This window comes from Eucyclogobius newberryi, unplaced genomic scaffold, assembly GCF_026437365.1.
Source record: "Eucyclogobius newberryi isolate DKJ021-1_F unplaced genomic scaffold, fEucNew1.0.hap1 SCAF_4, whole genome shotgun sequence".
NCBI lineage: Eukaryota > Metazoa > Chordata > Actinopteri > Gobiiformes > Gobiidae > Eucyclogobius > Eucyclogobius newberryi.
In genome coordinates, this window is record NW_027316056.1 from 21,817,673 (window position 1) to 21,842,494 (window position 24,822).

Sequence of the window (24,822 nt, forward strand, 5' to 3'; positions counted from 1 at the left end):
AAAATAGGCGCAGGCATCATCAGAGCATGCGGCAAAGGAGCAACACTGTGATCTCTAAGGGGTGCTATTCCTAATTAAAAACGAAATGAAATGAAAAAACAGACTAAAAACGTTCTACAAAACACTCCAAATAGGTCCCAATAAACATAAATATGACTAGCTAGCACTTACATATAGGTCATATTGTCATGGCCCCTCATTTTAAAAACTGGCCCAGGTTGCCCCGCCCAAACGGCCCCCCATGGCAGCAGGAGGACCCGCCATTCTAGCCAAAGGTGGGGCCGTAACATATAAAGCAGAAAAGAGCTTTTATTACTTAAATGATTAATTATGTTGTTTATAGTAGTCTTTTTCTTTAATATTGTCCAAATCCCTCTATATACAGGCTTTCATGTGTATGTACTGACCATTATTCCTGACTGAGCAGCTCAAGGTCCCGTGTCATCCTGTAAGTCCCCGCTGAGTCATTGGCAGCAGCTGCATTAGTGTCATGCGGATCGCAGCATGAACACTGAATTTTAACTGTGATTGAAAACTCAATCACCATTTCTAAATTGTTTAAGTTTACAAGTCCAGAAAATAATGCAAATGAAATCTAAATTAAGTCATTTGATGATTGGATTTCACCATTCTAATAACAAAATGTTTAAAATGTTTAAAACATGCAGTAAAAATAAAATCCATATTGAATGAAAAGGAAAATATAGTTTGTAGTCAATAAAAAAGAAATGTATGAATATAATGAACTCACGTTGCATGTAAATACTGCACTGCTGTAAGTGCTCAAACACAGCAGATTGGAACAACAGTAAACACTTTTAGCACCTATGCATAAAACTTGGAATCATCTGCTTTATTCCGTCCACATAAAATGTATATCTTATGCCTTTAGTTTACCACTTGCTCAGTGTGTCTAAAAGGAAAACAATGAATTTGTTAAGGGAAAATGTGCTTGATTTTAGATATGTCTGTATGATACGACACCCCTGTGTTATTTATTTGGTCTTGGGGTGCTGACCTAATGTGGACACGGGTGACAAGATCCCAGACAAAGAAAGAAATGAAATGACTTCAAACTGTTTAAAAGACAACAAACCTCTGGAGCAATGTAGTCAGGGGTGCCACAGAAGGTGCGCGTGGTCACTCCGTCCATCATGTTTTCCTTGCACATTCCAAAATCTGCTATTTTGATGTGTCCCTCTGAGTCGAGCATCACATTGTCCAACTTGAGATCTCTGAAGATGCAAATACAGAGTTGAGATTTAGCTTTGACAATGTCGAACCCACGTGTTTCAACAGGGAAGCTATTTGGAACATTCCGGAACATCTGCCGGATTAGCTGTAATATTGACTGATTAACGACTGATTAATGAGTGATTGAAGGTATAGTCAAAATAAAAGTACACAACAAACATTATTACTTGACTAAAATGCACACAAAGCTACAGTACAGTAACTACATCATAACTACTATTTCATTTACTGCTGCAAAACCAGGATCATCAAATAGACCTTGTGATCAGTAAAACGGGCAGGAGCATTGCTGTGGTCAGGCAGTGTTCCTCTTTTGTTACCCACAGTTATGAAAGAGGTTGTACAGTCTCTGTTTTTTTCACATTTGGAATACGTATGTTCTGCCACAAATAAAGCTGATTTATCTAGGCTTATCTTGGCCACTGTGCCAGAAGACATTAGAGTATAACATATTAATATTCCTAAAGAAAACTATTGTGATTGTTAAACAACATTGTTGGTTTGAGAAAATAAATAGGCAAATAATGTGTGTCAAACTCATTCCCATTGTTCTCGGCGTGCGTATAGTGCAGACTTGGTACTGCCATTTGTCTGTTTTGTACAGAGCCACTCAACTTTGGATTGAAATGCAGCAAGAGTTAAGAGATCTCCCAAATGTGTGTACTTTTACAAAGGCTCTGAAATCAATAACAAGAGATATAATACAATAATATGTTGTACTGTTATACATGTTTTATGACGATGTACATTGAACTGTACACTCGATTTTCAATCAGAACCCCAAGAAGATCAGAAAACCCTATAGATGGAAGCTAATGGAGTTTCCAACAAAAAATAAACAAATTAACTTATCGGATTGCAAGACATTGCTACTGTTAGAAAATGTTATGAATTAAACATTCAATAAATAGTTAGAGTTTATGTGACATCATCATAATAAAGATGCAGAGAGGAATACTAAAAAATCTTCACCTGTAGATGATCCCTTTACTGTGAAGGAAAAAGAGACCAATAGCGATCTCTGCTGCATAGAACCTGCAATAACAAGCAAAACATCAGGCCAAAGTGAATATGTGAAAATGCCACAAAACCAATCCTTAAACTGGTTCTGGTTCTATTTTAATGCATCACTTACACTGCCTGAGGTTCCTTAAACTTGCCCACTTGTTGTATATGATACATCAAATCTCCACCATTTACATATTCCATAACAAAGTACAGACGATCCTGTAAGCGAAGACAAATATAATTACATCAAATTATATTAGACACAATTATAGTACAAATTATATACAACTTGTAACAATGTAAAGAAAGAAAAGTAGACATATTTAAAAATGGAGAGGTGTATTAAATGTTTCTGTATTTCCTCCGCTGCACTAATGAGCCAACTAATAACTTAATTATTTACTTAAAACAATTAATAAAGGTGTCTGACATAACTTTTCTGGTGCAGTGTCTGCTCGTTTCATTGAGTTGTTACTTTCCTTTAAATGTTTCACCGTATGGCAAAAATTAATTATTTTATTGATAAATGGCTTGTTTCCATGGAGAGGGAGGATTAGTAGTCCCTTGTATGGTTCACAAGCGGTTGTCAGGGTCAAAAACAGTTTATTTTTTTTATCTAAAACATTTATTTAACAGGACAATGTACTGTTACATAATGCCCAAGGGCAAAGATACTTATACCAGATCACAGATTTTTCTCAAAAGGTACTTTAGTTTATCAGCTTTGTGAGGAGCTTATGCCGTTGTCTTGCCCCTTGATAAGGGAATACATATCATACTTATCAGCAACCATAAAGCACACTATGTTTGTATTCATGTTACTATTGCATGTCCCTGAAGTGAATTAAGTGCAACATTATATTAAGTGTTTGCACTAATAACACATCTATGATCAGGTATTGAAGTATCCTTGTTTTGTGTGTCCAAGTAAACACCATATCTTGATTTCAATAACCTGGTTACAAAAAACAGGGTTATTCTCACGGGAAAATTCCAATAGTATCCAGAATACTGTGGCATGTAAACGCAGTATCTTGATTTCTCACCAGTGTTGCTTCACTGAGCATGTGCAAACTTAAGAAACACAGTTGACAGGAGTAGCTCATTTCTCAAAAAGACTCGGGACGTCAACCAGGGCTTTTTATTATATTGTATCATCCTAAATCATTTAAGTCAGTCTTCTGCACAATACAGCCAACTTTTAACAGCAAACTAACTTCTGTGTTGCTCTCAGACTGAACGTTGTGGGTCCCTGCGAGCTACAAACGCATTCTAAAAAGCCATAAATTAGCAAAGTTGCTAACATGTTAAGCTTCTTGCCATATCTGTGCCTTTGTTGCCATAGTTACCACTCTACCATACTGTCATAACTGGAATACAGCTCATAACTGGGGTATTTGTGTGCATGTAAACGCAAGACCAAGAGGGATAAACAATTAGAACCATTGGCATATTAGTAATTACCAAGTGAAAACTGTACATTTTGAATGTGCAAACACCCTATTAATTGTGCCCATATGGTGTCAATGAATACATTATTCCGACCACAAACCTTTGGGCTCATAGCTAATTGGTCCTATAAACTACAGCCAAAGGTCTGGTCACTCACCACTGTCTGGAAGCACGAGTGCAGGTACGTGAGGAAGGGCGGCTTGTTCTGGAGCGCTAGCACCCTCTTCTCCACCATCGTACACTCAACATCATCATCCTGAATCACCACATCTTTCTTCAGGATCTTTATGGCATACAACTCCTCTGAGCCCTTCATTTCTGCCAACATGACCTGAAAGAACGCAAACAATTTAAAGCGTATGTGTGCTTGGTGTGTACAGCTTCACATATAACTTGAAATGAAGGAGGGTCTAAGGACAGAGGACTCTAGAACATCGTCCCTCGCCACCACAGACACTGCTTGAATCGTTTTTCACTGTGGCCCTCAGAGGCAACCATTGTTGTGATTTTGGGAGTTACAAAAATAAATTGAATTGAAATAATATATGTGGAAGACATGTTCTTTTATGGCACTTGCTCTTTCTCATCCTTTTTTAATTGAGTTTGTGCTGCCCTCTGCTGACGACAATGGGAAATGATCATATCTTTTCCAAAAGCATTGACAAAAACAAAAAAGTGTTCATCTGTTAAGAATGAAACTGCCAAATCACACAATGAAAATAAATAAATAAATATTGTCTGATTGATACAAATATTTACTCCTAGTATTTTTTGAGGGTCCAAAGGAAAATCATAACTTGACTTCATACTTAGAATGTTTGATTTGGCACAATAAGGGAAATAGTGGGAGAGATGTGGTAGTGTAGTGCACTCACTTTGCCGAAGCTTCCTTTCCCCAGCACAGCAAGGAAGGAGAAGTCACTGAGTTTGACCTGGTCCATGATGGTGGAGGGCAGCTGGACAGAGTTATCAGTTTCTGAAATGTTCTTCTTCCCTGGACCCAACTTGGCTTTCTGCTCGCAGGGCACACAGGAGGAAACATGTAAGGACTCTGAAGATAATGGGGTTTCATACACATATATTTATAGTGACCAATTTAACATAAGGTTTCATTTTTAATTCATGTGAAGAACTTGGTAGCACGTGTACATTATTCTCTCTGACAAGATCAAAGCTTCTGGGCACGTCTACACTCAAGATTGTTCCATCCACAACCACAATGTCCCGGCCTGCTGGCCAGGAAAGAGGCAATGCCCCTAAAATGGGACAGAATAGAATTTAACAAAAGATGAACGCACAATTTATGTATTAAGTTATTTAAAATGGGTCAAATATTAACATTAAAGTCTTAGTAACAGGCATTTCACATCACTTCAGAATCAACAACAGACTAAAAAACAATGCAACAAATTAAATTCAAAAAGACAATTTTACAGAAATAATAACTACAATATGTCTTATGATGAGAATACCGCAACAGTCTCAACTTATTTTAGTTAACAACAACATAGAAACGTATATATTGATAATTTATTTGATCCTTACTATTATAGTTTATCTTTACACATACCACAGATTATTTGATGTTCTCGTGCCACCCACATGCTAAAATGCAAAGAACAAGATGCACAATAACTCACTGAATTAATTTAAAGACAAACAGTAGCTTGTTCTACATATCTGTTTCAGCTTAACACTGATATACACTTCTATTTCAAAACATCTGTTAGAAGTGTATTTTGGGTGTCTGTCTCCAGTATGCTTAGGAGAACACATCCAGCGCTGAACAGCCTGAGTTTGGTTAATGTCTCTCAGAGGAGACATGAAGAGGATGCAAAGCAGCCGGCAGCAGTTCACAACACTCCTGTAAGCTTTAGCCAATGGCAACACAGGTGGCTGAGGCACAAAAGCAGCGCGCTTACTTCCTTCCTGTCAGACACACCTGTTCAGTTCTCTCCACTGTTTGGTCCTGGAACCATAGGAAGAACTCCCTGACTCAGGCAATACACGTAAGCATAGATAATACATGCCTATACATAACCAGATACATGATAAATGCAGAACGTGACCTCTCTCAAAGGAATCAGATATGATGGACCTGCATTATACTGTGGTCTGCTGACACCTCATTTTCATTTACAATCAAACAAAATGTCTGCTCACAAAAAGTGTCCTATTAAACAGAATACAAAAACAAGATATATACATGCAGACATGTAGACATAGACACAGATTGTGTGAATGTTTACGAACAATCCTTTAGAGCGATCAGATCATTTTCGCTCACTCATACGCAAATGTAAAATGGTAAATGTTTTATTCAATAGTAGTGAGAGTTGTACACAATGGTTGAAAAACATAACAAAAGTGATAATTAATATATGTATCTTTTATACAGATGTGACAGTTGTATTATATGTTGCATTTATTGCTTTTGCAAATTGTTAGTAAATGATAAATGTTGAGTAAAAGTGAAGTGTGGCACCACAACAGAACAGAACACAACAGGACGAGGGCAGAGAAGAGGGGAGGAGAGGGCTACCTTTAGATTTAGGTTTATTTGGCAGTCCTGAGAGCAGTGGCAAGAGGAAAAGAAACTCTTGGGTTAAATATAACTGTGAAACACTAGGTGAAGAAAATAATTGTACAATAAAATGTCTTGAAGAGCAAAGGGAAAAACAAGACAAACAGCACAGTGTTAAGAAGCTAAACAAAAGTTTGAGCAGGGAAATGGCAAAATGTTTAAGTGTTTTTGTCTATATTGCCAAACTATGGGTTTGTTAGCATGTGCTTAATCTACAGTATTTTGTAAGTCTAGCCTCATCCATAATAAAAAAATAAAAAAAATAGGCAAACCACAAAACAATTCAAGAGTATAAACTATATCATCAACATACAGCAGCATGTAGTTTTATTGTCTAACATCTTAGGATAGAAAAATAAATAGCTCACCTCAAATTTCTGCCGAAGTTCCTCATTTCCATCGTCTTCCTCTGAGATTGGAACATTGTAATACTCGCCCTCCTCCTGGCACAATAACTTATACCTAAAAGACACAAAAAGTCGTTAAAGAACTCTGTGCAGCTGCACTATGTGTCATTTTAAAGAATCTTAGCTGGTGTGTCATTTGTTAGTTCAACATAAGTCTATGGCCCAGAGCAATCGTCCAAATTTAGCCCTGTGTTTATATCACAGAGAGAGGTGTGAATGTAACACAAGATTTATTGTCGGGTAAAAAGGGAAAGGAAAAATTAAGTTGGAGAGGGTTTCAGCGCAGCAATTAAATTTAGTTAAAAGAGGATGTTGGCCGAGAAATGCTTTATTATCAAATGCTACATTATAGTGTACGCATACACCTTAAAAATGAGTTGCAAAAGTAAATTGTCTTTTAGCAATAATTGTAGAAAAAGCTTCAGTTGTAGTCATCTGGACTCGGTTAGAAAAAATAGACGTTTCGACTCTCATCCAAGAGTCATTGTCAATAAGAGAATTTAGGTCGAGAACTCCGATATTTGTACTATTCTGTGGTAAGTCCAGCCCATAGTTGTTTGTTTCAACCGAAACTTACCCTCTTTGTATCTACCGAGCCTATTCAGTCCTTTAATGGGCTATTAGTCTCCCCTTTGTCTTTGTGAGACCCTGGCTCAACCACCCTGAGTACCTGATTAGCATCTAAATGTCCGGGTCCTTTACCTCTACAGGGGTTCAATATTCCATTATAGACTACAGGAAGGTTGAATCTTAGCCCTCCATTTCTGTTTAAAGAAGGCTTTTCTTTTTTAACAAAAATAGCTTCCTTAAAGGCGGTATGGACAATTTTTCGGCGATTTGAGAACTCAGGTGGAAGTGCACATGCGCACTCCCCCGTGCAGACTGATACAACACACACGTGCGTTTGTTTACGTCATAAGGCGCTGGTACAGCTGGCAGCCCGGTGTAAACGCTCTCTCTTTTTTTCTCACACTTATTGTGCTTTATCTCCTATATTTTGTAAATATAGTTAGTATATTTTTTCTATTTTACTGCACGATAGGGACACGCGCTGGAATAGTTTTTTAATTCAACTGTTTTTGACTTTTTTCGGCTGGATTTGAGCGTTTTTCGTCGTGTTGTTGTGACGTGAGCTAGCTCCGAGCGAGCCCACCAGCCCCCCCCCCGCGCCCTCCGGCCGCGCTAAAGTACGGCGTGTCGTCGGTACACGTTTATATACACGTTTATATGAAAGAGGAACTTCACGAACGATCGGGACACGCACTGGAATCGCTTTAAATTAACTTGTTTTGACTTTATTCGGCTGGATTGAGTGTTTTCGTCGTGTCGTTGCGATGTGTCTTGGCTCTGAGTCCCCCGGCTCCGGCCCCGCCCCCCGGCTCCGGCCCCGCCCCCCGGCCGGTGCCGTACCGCGTTTCCACAAAGGAGGAACTCATGAAACTGCGGAGAACAGTCGTCTTACCCGGAGATCGTCACGTTATCCCGTCGCAATACTGACCTAACCTAATACTGATGTGCAATTCTGTCATATGTGCAATTGCTGTTGGAATTCATGTGCAATTCATGTGCTGTCGTGACACATATTCATGTGCAATTACTGTCGGGATCACATGCAATGGTATTTATTTATTTGTCTATGGTAGTTTTTATTTATTTATAGGAGATCTTCTACTGAAAGTGTTTTTCAGACTTCCTATAAGTGATCTGTTCTTGTGGATCTACCTCTGTATCTACCTGCGTTGCACCAATGAAATTTCCCCATGTGGGACAATAAAGGAATATCTTATCTTATCTTATCTTTATTAGCGCCACGGATCGCATCGCATCTCTCGTCTCCCGTAGATTTCTGTCCACTTCTGCGTCAGCTCGAACTGTCTTTCTCCGTCTTCATTTTGCCCCGTACACTGAAGGAACTATATTATGATAGATCCATGCGCTTAGGCACGCGGAAACGTGGGCACGAACCGCACGCGGCTGCAGGTGAGCGATAGGTGCGTTTTATGATTGATACGTGGCAGGACAAATGATTTATCCACGCCACGAGGAAATATGATAAAAAAAATTGCTGAAAAAAATCGTCCATACCACCTTTAACTCCTCTTTCAAACCATCTTTTCTCCCTGCTTAAAACCTTCACATCACCGTCTTCAAACGAGTGATTAGAGGCTTCAAGATGGAGATGCACGGCACTCTGAGGTCCTGAACTTGTATTTCTTCCGTGCTGATAAAGCCTCTTGTGCAGAGGCTGTTTCGTCTCACCTATGTACCGTTCTTTACAACTTTCTTCACTGCATTGGATCGAATAAACTACATTGCTCTGTTTTTGAGTCGGCAACTTGTCCTTAGGGTGAACTAGTTTTTGTCTTAAAGTGTTACCTTTAGCAATAATACACATTTGAACTTACCAGCCACTGACTGGAGACTTCAAGAGCTCTGAGACTCCAAAAGACAGAGATCCCATGAAGTCATTCCTGGTGGTTCGATCCCAGTCCCAAACTTCAACCGACAGTCTGCGATCCTTATCTGATGGCTTCAGTTTACTGCACACAAGTCATATACATACATATATACATACATACATATACAAATACACACACAAACAATACAAATACATACATACAACTTCCTGTATAAGTTATCTGTTCTTTTCCTCTGTATCTAATTGCAACAATGAAATTTCCCCATGTGTGGACAATAAAGGAATATCTTCGCGCGCACGCACGCACGCACGCACGCACGCACGCACGCACGCACGCACGCACGCACGCACGCACGCACGCACGCACGCACGCACGCACGCACGCACGCACGCACGCACGCACGCACGCACGCACGCACGCACGCACGCACGCACGCACACACACACACACACACACACACACACACACACACACACACACACACACACACACACACACACACACACACACACACACACACACACACACACACACACACACACACACACTACAAGAGTACTTACAAAGTGAAAGTCTCATTCCATCTAGGGTTGAGGTTGGCTCGGATGGTTTTGGTCTTCTGCTTGGTCTCATTTTTGGGGTCTGGTATGAGCTTGAGTTTCACATATGGATCCGACAGTCCATTGGGGTCCATGGGAATCAGGTTCTTCCCCTCAACAACTGAAAAGGTAAAGAATGTGTTTTTTGTTTTAGAAATTGGTATGGTTGTGTATTTGGCAATACCAGATTAAATAGAATAAGCCCGCATTTTACCATGGTCAGTAAGAAAGCAAACTGTAGTGAGTTATCTTTGAGTAACCGCACAGTTCCATCAGCTGGTAATCACATTGATCATCATAGCAATGGGTAAACAAAGGAGCTACTCTTAGGACAGACAGAGAAATTAAACTAAAATAGAGTTAACGAATCCCTCGAACAAAAAATAGACAGCAAACTTGTTGTTATGTTCACCAGTCGGCTGATGCATTTTTTTTAGTTCACCTGTATTCACATGTTTTTCTCCTTCTACCACTCCTGAGTTGATGAACTGTCTTGCTAGATGAGCTTCCCTCTCTCCTCCTGAGTGGGCCTATCTCATAGTTCATCAGCAAATTGAAGCGTGTCAGCCTGTCCATGGGAGTAGGCTCTCTCAGTAACTGTGTCTCCCCAAGTTTTTCTAGTTTTTCCTTGCCGAGGAGTGGGGTCTAAGGACAGGGGATAATGGAACATTTGCTGTTTTCACTGTCGAGGCAACTGCTGTTGTGATTTTGAAGTGTGTGTGACCATGGTATATGCGTATTAACCACCTTGGAGCAGTGCGTTACACAGTTACAGCGCCCATTTGTCACACTTAAGGAGCGTTCAGACCGCAGTGTTCAAATTCGTGCCGGACGCCCTAGTTGGACGCCTGTACATTTGAAGGCAGAAGCTTTGGATGCGCGTCCAGACCACCACACATGCGCAGTGGAAGAATTGTTATATTTCCCGGTGTGGCTGTTCTCTTGGTGCGATGGCAGAACAGGTTGAGAGAATGGCTTTGGTGTATCTGCTCTAAGTCCAAAAACGGAGACAATCGACTCGAACAACAATGCAACAGAGCTCATCTTTGTTCTTGTCCTTAAGCCTATCAAACAACATCACATTGTGGACATTAGTGCTACATTAACCTTCAGCTGGAAGCTGAGGAGGAGCCTGGTATAGATTATAACCGGTTTCTATCTCTAACTCTATGTCTATCAATATCAGGCTCCTCCACAGAAAGCAGTTGTCTCTCAGAGCTAACCCTGTGTGGCTCTGTCACTCACTAAAGAGCAGAGTATGTATTTGTAAAGTTACTGTCTTTTCTATTGACTGTACAAATAGGATTCCTGACTCTAATCAAGAAGGATGGATTGTCAATAACAAGTCAACGTATATACAATAAATAATACACAGAAAATAACTCCGTGTGAAATACAAAATATTCACTCCATAAACTACAGTTCATACAAGCATATGATGTATAGTAAAAAATCTAATTTCAATATTTAAGTGCAGTCCTTTTGTCATCTAAATGTGTGATAATTTCACCCTCTGATCCTTATTATTAAATTTTGCTTTTTAGCTTTTGTTGCATCAATGTAAAAAATAGAGTAGAGTTGTCCTTTTTGATCGATGCTGGGAAAAATGCACACAGTTACATAAAATCACATACACACTGGGAGTGAAAATAAAACATGAGAGAGAATACTTGGTGTGGGAAGATATTGAACATTCCTGAACTGGCAGCCTTCAGCTAGCTTTCTCACTAAACTCAGTGTTATAAAAGGCCCGCTGTGCGTAGATGGTGAAATGATGGAAACAGACTAGAAACTGTATTTCAAAACACTTTTGATAGACTAAAAGCATATGATTATGAACGTATATGGGAAACAGTGTGTCCAGACGTCAAATTGTAGCAATTGTAATAATACAGTATATAATGCAACAAATCATATCATTATATAATATACTTGAATTACACACACTATAACATATTATCCCAGATGATGACTAATTTAGATGCCAGTTTAGAACCTCATAATTGTAAGAAATATACAACATAAGTGATGGGAAAATCCAACAATTCAAAAGTAGTAAGTGCACATTATAAGTGAAAAAGGAAAATCTTACTTTGCTGTTTATACACTAAATGCCATATGCATGTATTTTTGTAAGAAAAGTGTTGCAAAAATTGTGCACATTAAGTTCACAGGGTAGGTGTGTAAAAGAGTTTCTCTCATTGGGTTTGCCCTGTACAATCAAATGATAAAAACTAAATAAATGAAGAAACAGAAAAAATAACTTCCGTTTATGACCAGTAGGGGGTGATCTAGACTGTTTACTATTTTAGCACTGTTCTGGCGTTGTTCTGAGTACCATCATGTATACAATTTAAGAAGATATCAAGGTAATGTTCATATTACATTTAATTGATTAATGTAAAGGAGAATCACATATTACGTGACTCATGTCAACTATACCACTACCACTAGTATGAAGTTAAGCATAATATCAGCATTTACAATTTATATAACTCAGACAAATAGATAGTTTACTCTGAATTAACCAGCTGAGGAATGTGCAGACTTAAAAGTATAGTTGAGATGAAAACTGTGCCTAGGTTCCTGACTATTTGCTCTCTTTGCAGTAACTTTGAGAGGAGCCTCCCTGGTTAAACAGTCTCTAGAAACAGAGCCGCCCTGACACAATAAGAGCTCCTTTACACCTACCTATGTGCACAGTGTCAGCATATACTGTTTCCATTTCAAACTGCTCCCACTGCAGCATTTGAGCTCAAAAATCATGTTTTTTATTTCCTTGTCGCTATAAAAAGGAAAAGAATATAATCTTTTGTAACATGTCAGTCCTGGAAGGATATCTATATGTATTCATGGGTCCGAAGTGATGTCCCACACTTGCTACTGCCATCCTGAGGATGAAAGCCGCAAGTTGCACGGTGGGGTAGTGCTAACAAAAAGTCTCAAAACAAAGGATTCCTCTTTTGTAACACCCCCAAAGAGGTCCTAAACAATCACACTGGACAATGGCAGTGTAGCCTCCAGTTCTACTGTAAGAAACCTCCGAGTCTTATTTGACCGGGAGCTCTCATTCAAAGCACAAATAAATCAAGTCTGTAAAACAAACCTAAAACAAGCATATAAAGCTCATTTCCATCTGCGTAAGATAGCTAAAATTTTAAAAAATCTCGCTTAAAAGCTATGCTGAAAAACGTACCCATGCATTTGTAACAACTACATTAGACTACTGTAGTCTAAAAGCTCCATAAAAGTCTTTCAGCAGTTTCAAAACGCAGAAGCAAGATTACTAAAAGTTACTAAAAGAAGAGAGCATATTACATCAGTGCTCAAGTCCCTTCACCCTTCACTTCTCTTGTTGAGTTTAGAATCAAATTTAAAATCCTCCTCCTGACCTACAACGCCATAAATGACATGGCTCCATCCTACCTCAATGTTATAGTAACTTATCATCCAAACAGAGCTCTTCGCTCTCAAAATGCTGGCCTTCTGGTGGTCCCAAGAGTCTCTAAAAGCACAGTAGGCGGTTGAGCGTTTAGATACCTGTTGTGTAATCCCTCATTCGTTCAGGAGCGTTCCATTGTAGAAAAATATTCAGTTGTAGTCATCTGGACTCCCGTTTTAGAAAAATCGAAACACAGAATGGGGCTTACCACAGAATAGGATAAATATCTGAGTTACCGGTCTAAATTCGCAGATTGAGAATGACTCTTGGATGAGAGTCGAAACGTTTTTTTTTTTCTAAAACGGAGTGCAGATGACTACAACTGACTACCAACTACAACTGTTTTAGACTCAGCTCCCTGTCCGTGTTAAAGAGGCCGACACAGTCTCTTCATTTAAAACCAGGCTTAACATTCCTCTTAGTTTATGGTCAGGCCAGTTAGGAGCAGAAATATAAACCTACAGTTTCCCATCTACGCTGCCCTAGGAGCAACTATGCTGGGGGAAGTATGGCAGCTTGAGCACTATCCTCTGTCTCTGACTACTTATTCTATCAACAATTTCATTTTTAATTTCACTTGTAATCTGTTCATTAGTGTTCACATCTTCTTCTTTCACTTGCCCGCCGGGAGTGGAACAGGCACATCGATGACCTGTGGATCCAGATGCTCCTCATCTGCCTGGAGAAACAGTCTCTACTTCATATGAACGGTTCTTCATCTCCCTTGAAGAACTGGTTCTCCTCCTGAGTGGTTCCAGCTCCACTGTCTATCTGAAAATGTAAGCGTTTACATGTACAGCCATATTTCTGGCCTGATTGCTCGTCTATTTCCATGTTTACTCATTAGTCGTTTCAAAAGAGAAGAAAAAAAAAGTATTAATAATTATTAATAAAATAAATATAAATTGCTGAAAATTGATATCGCCCGACAATGATACATACACCGAGCTCACCCACCCCTAGCTTGTAAGTGGTATTACTGCACTACTCGCCTTCACCAAAGCAACACAAAGCAGTGATGCTATCCAAAATAAAACGGCACATTCATCTGTCTGAGGAACTGAGATGGTGGAACATTGGAATGAACCAGAAAAGTCCACTCATCTGCTCCATCCTATGTCATTTTCAAAGCGACTTTCCTCTCGGCAAGAACCTGAAAGCTTTTGCATTACAGTGACTCATGAAGCTACAAAGGAACAACTGGAAAAATATAAATGGTAGCAGGAAATCAGCAGCATTCAGACCCGTGGCCACTGATTGTCAATTGGCAGCCCTTGAGCGGAATCCAAACTCTGCCACTTTTTGTACTGAGCTAAATATGAAAGGGTACAAATAAAGCTCCTATTGGGGGTTTTAAATTTCCCAAGATGGTGTAGCAAATCTTTTCTTTAAATGCAAAATATAACAGCTGTGTCATTTAGAGGTAGCAAAGCAGATACACCCTAAAGAAATAAAACACTGGACTATTAATTCTACTAAAATGCAGCTAAAGTAATCCTAGATTGGTGATTTTTTTTTAGCTTTACAATCATATTTCTTTATGGTAAATCATAATGACATCACAATAGGAAATTCCATAACTTTTACCCCACACAGACTAAGACCAATGATAGTTTTATCATCCACATACTTTATGAACAGGTTCTGAGGATCAGAAGCAACACAGTCATGGGTGTACATTGGTATAAACTAACAGACTTAAGATTCAACCTACTGGAGTGCCAGTGTTCACAATGAGTTCATCAGAAAAGCAGACATTTATCTTAAACCTTTGTGGTCTGCAAGTTAAAAAGCACAAATCTGCAATTGGCATCACGCAGACTTTTCTTCACAAACTGCTACGTTGTGAAACTATCATTTCATATTTTCAACAGTGACTATCCCATCAAATAATGAAAATTGAATAGAGAATCTTGAGGATCAGTCAGTAGAACATCATTTGGGTTGAGGTTTATCAGTGTCCAAATGAGAACGTGTTCTGTGAATAATTACTCCGTTCTGAATACCAGTAAAATGTTACCAGTTTTGCGATTTAAAGATTTAGAAGTTTTACATGTACATGACATGTTTTTAAAAAAATAAGTCACATGGTCAAACATGGGCATAACATAATGTAGACTTTAGAGCGGATGAAATCACTGATCATTGGCTCTCATTGACAGAGTAATGAGAGCCTAATCAGAGTAAAAGTGTATTTTTTTACTTAAGCGTTCAGTAATCACTATTTGACAACCGCTATTACCTTTATGCTTCAGAACAGCATCAAATTGAGCTTGTTAACAAAACTTAATTTCATAACAACGAAAGATCTGCCAAAACCACTACCGCTTCTTGGCTGTGATATCCACAAGGCAAAAAACGCCTTAAACTGTGAAAGGGCACAACACCTACACAAAGTTCAATGATAAAATTTTTTTGCAAATCTACCCACTCTCCTCTGTGCTAACATTGACACCTACTGCACACATGTGAGGTGAGTTGACAACTAGTTTTCTTACTGCAGATAGATTTATCAAACACAAGATGAAAATGTAATACAAAATGTGTCATAAAAAATACATGGACTATAATTAATGTGTAGAATGAAAGCTATTGCTCAGTACTACTAAGCCATAAAACTACCACTTTATTGTTTGGAAAAGTACAGTTTACAAGCAATGTGTTAAGTGATAATGCAACACAATATTGAGTTTATTTTCTATCTTTCTTTGGGCTTGGACAAATAATACAGGTGTAAAGAAAATGTGATAAAAAATATATAGGCCACTTTCCCCATTGGTTACATGTAGCTTAATAATAACTAAATAACATTGTTATTTTGGTGAGTATCACTGGAGACTGATTTATTTTCACCTGATCATGAGTAATTATGCCACTTAAGAGTGTGCACACTTCAGATTATCTAAATATATTATTATTCAGCAAGTTTCAAAATTATACTTACAAAAATGACTTAAGTGAATTAAGTAATTTCAAAATCTCAAATATTATAGTAGAAAAAAGTTTCAGTTGTAGTCAATATATTATGACAAAAAAATCGACTAGCAAATTCAATTCAAGCAGTGCAATATGAGTATGAAGATGAAAACCGCCACAATTACATTGCATTTATTTGTGCTGAGGGTTTTCTTCCCGGCATTTGACCGTTTGCTGAATCTCTCAACCCTCTCTTTCCCAGCTGTATTGTCAAATAAAGCTTTTGAGCCACGGGGAAAAAAAAAAAAAAAGGAAAGGAAAGAACTCCACTGAATTGCAATAGAGAAAACCCCCAATAGCTCCTGAAAGCTGTCAGTTGAGACTGCAGCGGCTAATGTAATCAGTGATACAATCTGACCTGAGTGGGCAGCGCTCTGGCACAGCGGCCCTATAGACTGACCAACACATTCAAGAGGAAATAAATATATGCAAATGATGACACCGTAATTCTCAGACTCTTGCTCAGCATCTGCAACATAAAGCAGCCTACCGCAGGCCACATCTGATCAAACTAGTGTGTTCTATTCTGTTGAAAATGTAAAATGATGCTTCTGCTATGCGTTGTCCTTCAGCCCTTTGGTCTCAGTGACAATGAGCGGTAAGTGGATTATTGTGGCAGGTTCTTGTCATGCACTGACCCCTGTTTGTACGATAATTGAATCATTGTGTGTTCAGTTAGACCCCTGCCACTGCTATTGTTCTGGTACATGTGCTAATGCCTTGCAAATTACAGTGACTCAAAGCAAAATCTGCTCCAGTACAAAATACTCCACTGTCAGGCTTTAATTTTTCATTTATTTTTCTCCTTTTTTGTTGGAAAGACTTATCAGTACTCATTTTATATTAGTGTGCAGGGATATTTGAGAACATTGGAAATCTTTACATCCCTTGGTTGCTGTATTGAACAATATTAATATATTCCCGATACATGGTCCAATCGAAGTACTCTATTCTGAATATTTAGAATACTGTCACTTTGAGTTGTATTATATTAAATCACGGGTGTCCAAACTTTTTTCACAGTGGGCCCCATTTTGAAACTTATACAGAGCAGAGGGCCACAAACAACCCAACAAGATCAAATTATTTGAAATTTTGCATTTGACATTGTTTCGATGCCTCCACATCTTTAATAAGACTTGGAACATTAAGATTAAGTTGGTATAACTTTGTCCAATTTTACAGTAAAAAGTAGTAGAAAAAGCTTCAGTTGTAGTCATCTGGACTCAGTTTGAAAAAGTAGACGTTTCGACCTTACAACACAGAGCTCAAGGTGTGCCCACCAGCTCAGAGGGCAAGAAGAAAGAGGAAAAACATGTCCGCAATGCCCTCTCAGCCTGTGGTTACCCCGCTTGGGCTCTCAACAGAGTGAAGAGAACCAAGAAGCAGGACAAAATGGAAACTGAACAGAGAAGGAAGGGTGTTTCTATCCCTTATGTGTCTGGCCTGTCGGAAAAACTGCAGAGAATTTTTAGACAACACGAAGTCCCTGTTTATTTTAAACCAGGCAACACTTTAAGACAAAAACTGGTTCACCCAAAGGACAAATTGCCGACTCAAAAACAGAGCAATGTAGTTTATTCGATCCAATGCAGTGAAGAAAGCTGTAAAGAACGTTACATAGGTGAGACGAAACAGCCTCTACACAAGAGGCTTTATCAGCACAGAAGAAATACTAGTTCAGGACCTCAGAGTGCCGTGCATCTCCATCTTGAAGCCTCTAATCACTCGTTTGAAGACGGTGAGGTGAAGGTTTTAAGCAGGGAGAAAAGATGGTTTGAAAGAGGAGTCAAGGAAGCTATTTTTGTTAAAAAAGAAAGACCTTCTTTAAACAGAAATGGAGGGCTTAGGTTTAATCTTCCTGTTATCTATAATGGGTTACTGAACCCCTGGAAAGGTAGAGGACCAGGGAATTCAAATGCTAATCAGGTACTCAGGGTGGTTGAGCCAGGGTCTCACTAAGACAAAGAGGTTTTAACAGCCCATTAAGATTCTGAATAGGCTAGCTCGGTAGATACAAGGGGGGAGTTTCTGTTGAAACCAACAACTCTTTCTACTTCAGGAAGGCTCCTCCCAATGGGCGGGTCTTACCACAGAACAGTATTAATATCGGAGTTCTCGACCTAAATTCTGTTATTGACAATGACTCTTGGATGAGAGTCGAAACGTCTACTTTTTCAAACTGAGTCCAGATGACTACAACTGAAGCTTTTTCTACTATGGAACACGCCTGGACGAATGAGGGATTACACCGACACAGTAAAAAGTACTACTTTTTGTTGAAAAAATTGGTCTGAGAGCCACATTTGGCCCCCGGGCCATAGTTTGGACATGCCTGTATAAACACACTAACCACTTCAGACTTGCTCTGTGCATTTTCAAACCTAACTTGCATGATCAAACACCACAATGTATTCCCCTGTTTTTAGGGAAATAACTGTTTCGTGAACACCGCCAAATTAAAGTAACTGTACCGGAATACAATTACTCAAAATTTGTATTCTGAATTGTATTTTCTGTGCATGTATTTAGTTACTACCCAACATTGATTAGGATCTTTTGTGATCACAAGAACAGTCAACAATGGTTTGGGAAATCAAAATGTGCCGGTACATAAAATAACAAACACAATATTGTATGATCAAAATGTGTCCAGGAGGAGATTATTATTTTTTTTTTACCCCATCTAATGATCATAAAACATCTGCTTTACAGAACTTAGCATTTTGTATCCAATTCCTCAAGGAAAATGCATTATGATTAATTAAGCAAAGACGCTCAGCATCTGAGTTTGAAAACAAAGAAAGTCTGGTAAAATAGTTTATTAGTAACTACAAACATTACAACAACACAGAATAACAGGCCAGTAATAAGATTCATGCAAGCTATAAATGTCAAAGACAGTACAGCTATGAACTGAGATAACTGAGATGTTATCTGTGGTGTACTTTGGACTGTGTTAATAATATACACGTTAAGTGATAATAAATGCTCATACTGATGAGAATTGATTGAGAAGAGACACTCAGTGTAGCAAAACAAGGCCCACGTAGCAGGCCACAGAGCAGCATTATAATTCAGGAAAGGGGAGCTCTTCCAAAGTATGTTGTCCCCCACTGCAACAGTGTTTTATGTGAGACATAAAATACATCCATCTATCAGAGTGCAGAGTGTATTTAATGACCAAATCTGCCACATCACCAGCAGCTACGGATAATAGAGTCTGGAGCTCAATTCAGGTTATCAGGAGCAGAGAACAGGGAGCATATGTATCAGATTATATCGCCAAGTGTAACAACGGAACAGTGTGCCATTAAAAGTACATTTTGACCACCTTCAGTGACCTGTAAGGAAGCAGTCACGAAGCCTCACTGGACCCTATGGCACACAGCTTTTAGATACTGTCTGATACGTTACAGTAACAAGAGACCTACCTGTGACTTGCAGTTTTTCATCGCTGACCTCGACATTCAGGAAGACTCGGCCTCTCCTCTCGGTGAAGTCTGTCCCACACATGCTGGGCACATTGGTCACACACGTGTTGTGTACATTCATATCACAAGCTGAAGAGAGAGAGAAGATATACAGTTAGACAAGCCACTATTTGTTATGTTGCTTTATTTTAATATAAACTAAACGGTGTCATTTATGGTAAACAATATGGTATGTTGGCTGTGTCAGGTTTGAAGATGACAACATAGTACCCGAGATACTACTCTCCTAAACTGCCACACACAATACTGTGAGAGGACAGTCATAATGTTTTCCTGATGCTGCTTTAACTTGCTTATCTGCAAATGCAACAGACTGTGCATTAATGTTTGTTTTAGCTTTGTTTGTCCGTCTTTTAGATAGAAAGCAATTATATTAAAATACAGTAAGCCGCTTTGCTCAGGATCAAAGTTCCCACTTCCATTCTATTTGGGGTCTGGTGTACACAGCAGGAACAATATTAAATGATTTGAGCGTGCGTATGCAAGATAATATAACAAGGTTATGACCCAGATTTACCCTGATGATATCATGCATGTGACTGGGAACGGTTCATTATAATGCCAGGCCGGGGTCAAGGGGTGACGTGCACTAAAAAGATTGTTTTATAATACGTTCGGAATATGAGCGATGAAGTCATAGTTTGTTATGTAAAAGAAAGAAGAAGACGTAAAAGCTGTTGTAATAAGTGGTGAATGATTAATGCTGGAGCTATTTAAGGTACATTATGTTAATAAAGTAATTAAAGTTGAAAGAAAGAAGAATGAGGAGGATATTACAGAAACAAAAGAAAGTTTAATCAACGAGAAGGCTGCCACTGCACTGTGATTATAATGAGGGGCTGAGAAAGAGCGCTTTCAACAAATTCAACAAATAGTCCCTAATTTATTCAGCGTTAATTCAACAAGCACAACATTAACTAAGATTTATTTTAACTATGTCATGAAAGTAAATGTAGAATGTGTGAAAATAAATGCAAGACGTTTGACCCACTATTATTGACCAAGTAGACCTTTATCAAATACAGAGATTGGTTTGGTTAAATGTATTTCAAACATCAACATATGCATGAACATTGGTACACGAGGCATCTACAGAACACTTGTCAAAATCTGTTCAACATTTCAAAGCTCTATGAGTACAATTTCCTGATGATACTAAAAACCTTCATCGGCTCGTTATCCTGCAAGACCAATATTTTTATAAGTTGTTTTGAAATGGTGAATTGTGGTACAGACAGTACAGTTCTTAAGATCCTTTATCAAACTGACAAACAAACGTCCTCCTGGGGTGGGCAAAACGTGGGTTTTAAAATGTATTTTGTTTTCAGCCCTCCTCCTGCTGACAGAAAAATTTTAGGATACTAATCAGTAAAATATTTATTTTGGCTTTGAACATTAATATTAGCAGTATGATAATTGCCTAAAAATTGAAGTAAATTGGAATGTAAGAAAAGAGGATTGGTATGGCCTATATACCCAGCGTTTTGATGATTCGCATTGCTCTTTTTTGGAGAGTGGGAAGTGGCTTTATTGCACTGCTGTTGTTATTGCTCCAGACCTCAATACAATATAACAAATGTGGAAACACTAGAGCACGGTATAAAGTGTAGAATGATTTCTAGAAAAGTATATGTTCAACTTTTTTTTTGAATGCTTTTGGAAATGAAAGTTTGTGGCTCCCTACCATCTAATTTATTCTCATTAACCTTTGGTATATTTACCTCATCGATTATAATTATGATTTTGCAGTTAGTGAGTTAGTGATAGAAAGTATTTACATAGTAGTACTTAGATTGAGTGATATTTTGTTGTAATCAAACCATAGTTTAGTTTGTGCCTTTCTACTGTTTACATTTCAAATAATCATCAGCAGTCTTCTCTGAACAGATTAAACAATTTAGAGCAGTACTCACTGTCACACTTCATCCCTTGGTGGATGAGACCATACAGCAGCGACCCACAGTGGTCACAGAAAGTTGGGCTGCCATAGGTGTGGATCTTAAACTTGTGCTTTGTTCGAGGGTCCTGTAACACAAAATATTAAAATTATTGTACACAAAACGTTAACCACAACTCACTTCACTCATAGTCTGGTTCAAGGATGCTTACAAAGAGTCGACAAGTCCCTACCTACTACCTCAGAACTGGTACTTTTTCAGTTCCCCTTTGGTCCAAAGTGAGCAAAGCAGGACTAACATTTAATAGGTTTAATGTCATTCACAAGCAACTCCAGCTTGAAGCAGCAGGTAGAACACCGCTGCATAACCCATCTACACAATACAGGATTTCAGAGTCATAAACAATGTTTAAACATGGGATGAAAAACACATTATTTCAAATCTTATGATTCTTTGAAAGCAAAGACTAAACAATCCTGCAGAGAAGAGACTGCTCACCTTACTACGATACAAGAGAGGAGTTGTGCTAACAAAGGTAGCACATAATTTGCGTCAGCAGTTTAACCAAATAGCTTAGGATCAGTAACCAGGCCAGCCAGATGAATTCTCATGATATTTGATTTACAAACTCTTGAGAATACATATGGGCAGGGTCAAACCTGTACTCTCGCCTCTTTTCACTTTTTTTTTTTTTTTAAAGATTAGCGACAAGAATGAGAAGACTACAATTTAACTTAATATCTGTATCGTAAAATTATGCACTTTGCTTCCTTTTCCCTCTTTATTTTTAAGATCTGCAGATGGAAATTAACTTAAAACTATAGGTATAATCTAATACGAGCATCTTTGTCCTCCGGCATTATGGAATGTACACTGTTCTGTTAAATACAGAATACAATAAATACAAACACAAGAAGAGACTACGGTAATAAGTCATTTTTGTCCTTATTGCGATCTTGCGTGTTTGTATCTCTGTCATTCAATCTGCCGCTGGGGCTTTATCTTTATTGGCTGGTGAAAGCAGTTCAGAGCAGCACCACACACATGACGAGCCCAGCGACTTCCAAATCACTCATGTGAATCCAAACTGGGGCCACTCATCCCTGAACTCAGGAAAAAGCATGGGACCAATTATACTTAGAGTGTAGCAGGCTTTAAATGTCGCTGTGTTTTGGTGCCTGTCAACTTGACCCCCGTTTGAGTCGTGAATGTGTGAAGTTCTGTTTTACCCCCGTGGCCGCACACATAGAGCACCATCTGTAATGATGCTCTATGTGGAATGGAAGATTTCAGTGCTGATACGGAGCAGAGCCATGTTGTAGGGATAGCCAAGAAAACTTACCAGTACGCAATGTCATGTCACATACTTAATTCTTCTATCATACCTTACTTTAAATATTAATAATAATTATAATTATAACAAAACATTTCCAAAGCCAGAGAGCGAAAAATTACAGAACAATGGTCTACTTATTGCTGATTGCTTACAATTGTGCTTTTAAAATGGCTTTTATAGAACGTGATTAAAACTAATGAATGTGAATTGAAAACTAATGAACCTCTCTTGAAGCATTACACTCAAGAGATAACTAACCAGTCACAATTAGTTTTCCATCTCTTCAGTAGTAGAAAAAGCTTCAGTTGTAGTCATCTGGACTCAATTAGAAAAAATAGACATTTCGACTCTCATCCAAGAGTCATTGTCAATAAAAGAATTTAGATCGATAACTCCGATATTAATACTGTTCTGTGGTAAGACCCGCTCATTGGGCGGAGCCTTCCTGAAGTAGAAGGAGTTGTTTGTTTCAACAGAAACTCCCCCCTTGTATCTAGGCAAGGCAAGGCAAGTTTATTTGTAGAGCACATTTCATACACAAGGCAATTCAAAGTGCTTCACAGCAGGAAAAATGCATTCAAATCACAAAGAAATTACAGAAACAGAAATACAATAAAATTAACTAAATTAAAAATTATCAATCCAACTGATTTTCTAAACTAATAAAATCACAAACAAAAGAGAAGAGTGCAAAGAAAAAATCCTTTCAGTCATATGCGCAGCTAAACAAAACTGTTTTTAGCTTATAGATTTGAACATTGTCAGAGTAGAAGCCTGTCTCACATCTTCAGGAAGACTGTTCCAGATTTTAGCTCGATAAAACTGAAACTGACCGAGCTAGCCTATTCAGAATTTTTTTCGGAGTTCTCGATCTAAATTCTTTTATTGACAATGACTCTTGGATGAGAGTCGAAACGTCTATTTTTTCTAACTGAGTCCAGATGACTACAACTGAAGCTTTTTCTACTATGGAACACGCCTGGACGAATGAGGGATTACACCGACACCATCTCTTCAGTGTTTGACTCTTACGGTGCATTCAGACTGTGGCGTCCAAACTGTGCTGGACGCCAGAGTTGGACGCCTGTACATTTGAAGGCAGTCGCTTTGGACGTGCGTCACACCAGCAGACGCGCGTCCGAGGCGTCCAGCACACATGCGCAGTGGAGGAGTTGTTATGTTTGCTGGCTGTTTTCTTGATGTGATGGCAGAACAGGTGGAGAAAGTGGCTTTAGTGTAATTATTTTACAAATATAAGTGTTTTTGTTGGCAAGGTGCATTGTACTAAGACCTAGAATAGACAGCAAAATTATTACTTCTGTAATCACATAAAAGTTGGATGCAAATAGATATGTAGTTTGTTTAAATATGCCATGTTAACTAAAAACACAAACCTAACCTTTAGCAAATGTTTGTGGGTGTTGAGCAAACAAAAATGCTTTATCTAATGTGTTGAACAAGATGATCCAGTTTAACACTTCATTTTTAATCAATATGAAAAATTCCAGTCAAGATAAGGCTTTTTTGTTACAATTTTAGTTATGTGGTTTCAAAGGTTGGCATCTGTATAATATTTTATCTTCATTGTGATGTTTTTTTCACCACATTCGCATCAGAGGCAGACTCCAAGCCAGACTGTTTCCATTTCTGTTATTGACTCGGCACATAATGCATAAGGCAGAGGTTCAACTGGGCTCTAAGAGTAAGGCAGATATAGAATCTGGAAAAATAAATGAAAAAAGCTTGACCCACAGGAAATAAATCATGAGATAAGCAGAGGTGAGGCTCATATCTCAGGCTGAGCTGGCAGTAGCTCTGAGGCGCCACACTGATGATCAAAAGCAAATGTATAATTTCACCAGTCAACAGAGGAAAAACTGTTCTTTACACTTTTCAGTTCCAGATATTTTACTTGGACAATCCTTAAAGGGCTTACATATTTATGCAAATCA

General features: G+C 38.5%; 1 protein-coding gene across 2 annotated transcripts in view; it reads right to left on the reverse strand.

The window, feature by feature from the left end:
• prkcaa (protein kinase C, alpha, a) overlaps positions 1-24,822 on the reverse strand; it is a 101,426-nt gene that overhangs the window by 23,216 nt on the left and 53,388 nt on the right. The window contains exons 4-14 of one of the 2 annotated variants that reach the window (XM_072462642.1): positions 21,550-21,661; positions 19,577-19,705; positions 9,689-9,845; positions 9,111-9,245; positions 6,667-6,760; positions 6,257-6,283; positions 4,590-4,727; positions 3,872-4,045; positions 2,390-2,481; positions 2,227-2,289; positions 1,097-1,235 (exon numbers count right to left, since the gene is read on the reverse strand). In XM_072462642.1, coding sequence (XP_072318743.1) covers positions 1,097-1,235; positions 2,227-2,289; positions 2,390-2,481; positions 3,872-4,045; positions 4,590-4,727; positions 6,257-6,283; positions 6,667-6,760; positions 9,111-9,245; positions 9,689-9,845; positions 19,577-19,705; positions 21,550-21,661 — 1,260 coding nt within the window. The remainder of the gene's footprint in view (positions 1-1,096; positions 1,236-2,226; positions 2,290-2,389; positions 2,482-3,871; positions 4,046-4,589; positions 4,728-6,256; positions 6,284-6,666; positions 6,761-9,110; positions 9,246-9,688; positions 9,846-19,576; positions 19,706-21,549; positions 21,662-24,822) is intronic. The other variant, XM_072462643.1, reaches the window with a different exon arrangement.